The sequence below is a fragment of the Helianthus annuus genome, chromosome 4 (genome assembly GCF_002127325.2).
Source record: "Helianthus annuus cultivar XRQ/B chromosome 4, HanXRQr2.0-SUNRISE, whole genome shotgun sequence".
NCBI classification, from domain to species: domain Eukaryota; kingdom Viridiplantae; phylum Streptophyta; class Magnoliopsida; order Asterales; family Asteraceae; genus Helianthus; species Helianthus annuus.
The window spans coordinates 90513313-90517484 of record NC_035436.2 but is presented as its reverse complement, the minus strand read 5'-3'; the positions used below and the strand labels follow the sequence as shown (position 1 = coordinate 90517484).

General features: G+C 44.9%; 1 protein-coding gene across 1 annotated transcript; it reads left to right on the top strand.

Moving 5' to 3' along the window:
* The first annotated feature begins 709 nt into the window (after positions 1–709).
* Positions 710–2831, top strand: LOC110914281 (putative uncharacterized protein DDB_G0288537). Its single transcript, XM_022159080.1, has 4 exons — positions 710–839; positions 915–1535; positions 1611–2144; positions 2812–2831. Exons 1-4 carry the CDS (start codon positions 710–712, stop codon positions 2829–2831), a joined length of 1305 nt encoding a protein of 434 aa, XP_022014772.1.
* Positions 2832–4172: the final 1341 nt, after the last annotated feature.

The following is a 4172-nucleotide window of genomic DNA, read 5'->3' as shown; positions in this document are numbered from 1 at the left end:
TGCACACTTAATAATAACGTGAGGTGCATGTAAGTCCCAGTGAGGCTTAACGAGCGTGATGAGGGTTCTGCCTTATTATGTGTAAACTTGGTAGTACGTAGATATCAACGTGATACTTGACTTTCACGTCATTTCGACTCCTAAATCGGTTCATTTCCATATATAGAATCATGAGTGGACGAGGACACGGACGTGGTAACATCAACATGACTCAAGCTGAGTTGACTGATCTGATAAACACACGTGTGGCTGAGGCTCTGGCAGCCTACCAAGCTGGTACGAAATGTGCCAAATATTCATTAATCTTGTGTCACGTACACGACTCTTACCCCTGTAATGTGTTTTCTTTCGTCCATTAGGTCAACAAGCGCAACATCAAAACAACCAGCCTGCTTGTACGTTCAAGATGTTCATGGATTGCAAGCCACAGACCTTCAATGGGACTGAAGGGGCTGTGGGACTCCTGCGATGGTTCGAGAAGGCAGAATCTGTGTTTGCTATGTGTAACTGCCCTGCTGGGGACAGGGTGAAGTATGCTACGGACACGCTTGAGGATGGTGCCCTGACATGGTGGAATGCCCAGGTCCAGCTGTTGGGTATTGAGGCAGCAAACGCCACTACTTGGGACGACTTCAAGGAATTGATCAGGGAGGAGTATTGTCCTCGTGATGAGATCCAGAAACTGGAAAACGAGCATTATGACCTGAAAATGGTGGGATCTGAAATTGAAGCATACGTAAAGCGGTCGTATGAGTTGGCGGACATGTGCCCGAATATGTCCCGACCCATGCCTCGAAGAATTGAGTTGTTCATCAAGGGATTACCTCCACGAGTGAAGGGTTTAGTTACTGCAGCAAATCTCAATAACTTGACATAGATTGTTCGTTTGGCTCACAAGATTGTTGATCAATAAGTGGAGAGTAATTCACTACCACCGCGTGTTTCTGCCACTACTGCTGCTACATCCACCGCAACTGTACCCGCTAGTGACAACAAGCGGAAATGGAACGATGTTGACAAAGCAACTAATGCTAGCCAGTCTCAGAAAAGGCCAGAAAAAAGTATCAACCGCAGTATCAGTCAGTCGTCTTCCGTCAATCAAGGCCAAGGAGGTAGCCAAAATCAGGGTTCTTATGTTAGGAAGAAGCCACAGTGCAACAAGTGTGGCTATCATCATTACGGGCAGTGCGCCCGGGCATGCCGCAGGTGTGAGAAAGTGGGCCATGAGGCCAAAGATTGTAGGGCCCCGCAGCCGAAACATCAACAGCAGCAAAACCAGCAGTATCAGAGACAGCAGAGGCAGCCACCTCAGCAGAATCAGGGTTTTAAGAAAGGGTGCTATCAGTGTGGGGATGAGGGCCACTTCAAGCGGGATTACCCTCAGTTGAATCAGAACGCCAACGATAACAACCGCCAGAATAACAACAATGCTGGAAACAACAACAACAATGGCAACAATGGGGGCAACAGTGCTCGTGGAAGGGTGTTCATGATCGGGGCTGGGGATGCTAGGAACGACGGCAATGTCGTGGCTGGTACGTTTTCTGTGAACAATCTTATTGCTTCTGTGTTATTTGATTCCGGTACCGATTGGAGTTATGTGTCCCTAGAGTTTAGCCAGCGACTAGGATTAACTCCCACACCTTTAGAGGTTAAGCAAGTAGTAGAATTAGCCGATGGTAAAACGATAGAAGCTTCGCATGTCCTTTTTGGGTGTAAACTAGATCTCGTGGGTCAAGTATTTGATATTGATCTTCTTCCTATTACCCTCGGTAGTTTTGATATAGTGGTTGGTATGGATTGGCTATCCAAGCACCAAGCTGAGATTCTATGTAAGGAAAAGATTGTGCGTATCCCTACACCTGAAGGAGAGCCATTGTTGGTTCAGGGGCATCGCAGTGGTGTGATGGTTGGTATTATTTCATCTATGCAAGCACAGAAATGCCTACGAAAGGGGTATCCTTCTATTTTGGCACTTGTTATGGATACTCCGTCAGGAGAAAGGAAGATCGAGGATCTGCCAGTGGTACATGAATTCGCCGATGTATTTCCTGAGGAGCTTCCTGGCTTACCTCCTCATCGCCAAGTAGAATTTCAGATCGAACTTGCACCAGGAGCAGCTCCAATTGCTCGTGCTCCTTACCGTTTAGCACCTGGGGAATTGCAAGAACTGTCTAACCAGCTGCAGGAGTTGTTGGACAGAGGCTTTATTCGACCCAGTTCTTCGTCTTGGGGAGCCCCTGTGTTGTTTGTAAAGAAAAAGGACGGGTCCTTTCGCATGTGCATCGATTATCGGGAACTCAACAAGGTGACCATCAAGAACCGTTATCCATTGCCACGCATCGACGACTTGTTTGACCAGTTGCAAGGGTCAAGTTTTTATTCGAAGATCGACTTAAGATCGGGCTATCATCAGGTGAGAGTCCGAGAGGATGATGTTCCGAAAACGGCTTTTCGAACGCGCTATGGTGTAGATCCCAAAACGAATCCGGATCACAGTGGTTGGTTGTTTTAACCCATAACACCTATTGATTAGGTGTTTGAGATATGAAAAGTTAAGAAAGATCAAAGGTGAAGGTGAAGCTAATGGATTAATGAATACAACAAGTGTTGTATTGAATCCAAACAATAAGATCTAACAATAAAACACCTTGGATATCAGATTTGAGCACAAGATCAACACAAGAATGTAACAACACCAATATTCATTCAAGAGCCAAAAGCTTGAGTTGGTTACAAGGTATGAGCTATTTATAGTGTTCCTGATCTGCCAGCAAATTTATAAATTTGCTGGAATCTTATCTACACTAGGTCAGGAACCTAACTTCTAGAGATTTACAAAATAAGCCCTTGTACATTCAAAATAGCTACAAACTGTGACTAAACTAATCCAGCACAAGTATCAATGATCTCAAAAGTTCTAAGAATATCCCCCCTAGATCGTTGCATACTTGTCTTTTCATTCTTCAGTTGTGACCGCTGGATTCTCTGTAGCTCGCTTTTCAGGCTCTGTTGGATTTTCTTCATTCGTTGTTGTTTCTGGTGGTGCCTCGGTCTCGATTGGTGCATCTGGAGTTTCTTGAGTAATGACAGCTTCACAAATAGGTTGATCCTCCACAGTGGCCTCATATGTGGATAAGGCCGGAGGTGGTAATGTTGTAGTGGGTTCTGTTGTTGTAGCAGAAGATTTTTCTTTCTTGCGTTCATGTTTCTTCTTATTCCTTGCTTCTTTCTTCTTTTCATCAGCTTCTTTCCTCTTCTCAATCTTGTCTACCAGATCTAACATTTCCCTTTTCAAATTCCAGGCTCGCTCCACCGCTCTCTGAAATAACGCTGCCTCCTCCATGTTTGCGTTACCAGCTCCCACGTTTATACGACTAGCGTTCAATATTGTTAGATCTGAGAGCCCAAACATAAAAACATCCATCGGATCCAGAATACGAATATCCACATTTTCATTGGATCTTATTACAGCTTCACCAGTCCTGCTGTCGTAAAACCATTTCTTAAAATCATTGAGGGTGACAGGCACTTCATCTGGGAGCTTGATCCTCGTGACAACTTTGGCAGGGTTGATCACCCACGTCACTTTTCCCTTTCCGGTTACTGGATCGATGGTTGTTTTTGAAACTCTTCGTCTTGGACGCTGCGGAGCATGATTGGGGAAACCCTTGTTGCTTTCTTTGGCAATTATCCGCTCGAAATCCCTCCCGATTCCTCTTTCTTCTGGGTTTAATATGTCTACACGACCAAGTTCCCGCAGATCCCACCTGGGAAGTGTGAAAAGATCAAATCCGGTCTGGAAATACTGGATTACTCCACCACGCCTCTTCACCACAAACATTCCTCGTAGATTGTCGTACATCCAGCTGATGATCTTGTCAGTGGCTTCGCTCTTTTCTACTATTATTACTTGATAAAAGTCTGGGAGTCGTTCTCTCTCTTTCTTGAACCATTCAGGGTGCTCAGGAGAGAATGTTTTTCCATTTTCTTGTTCATAGAGAACTTCTTCTTCAAGACCCCATTCGAGAAATTTTGCCGGCATGTCTGTCACACCCCCAAAATCCACCTGCGGAGTATCACCGCTTGGGAGCGTGACTGACCAGGATCAAGCCACCAATCATATAGAACAATGTAAAAGTAAAAGTAAAAGTAAATAACGTTTAACCAAA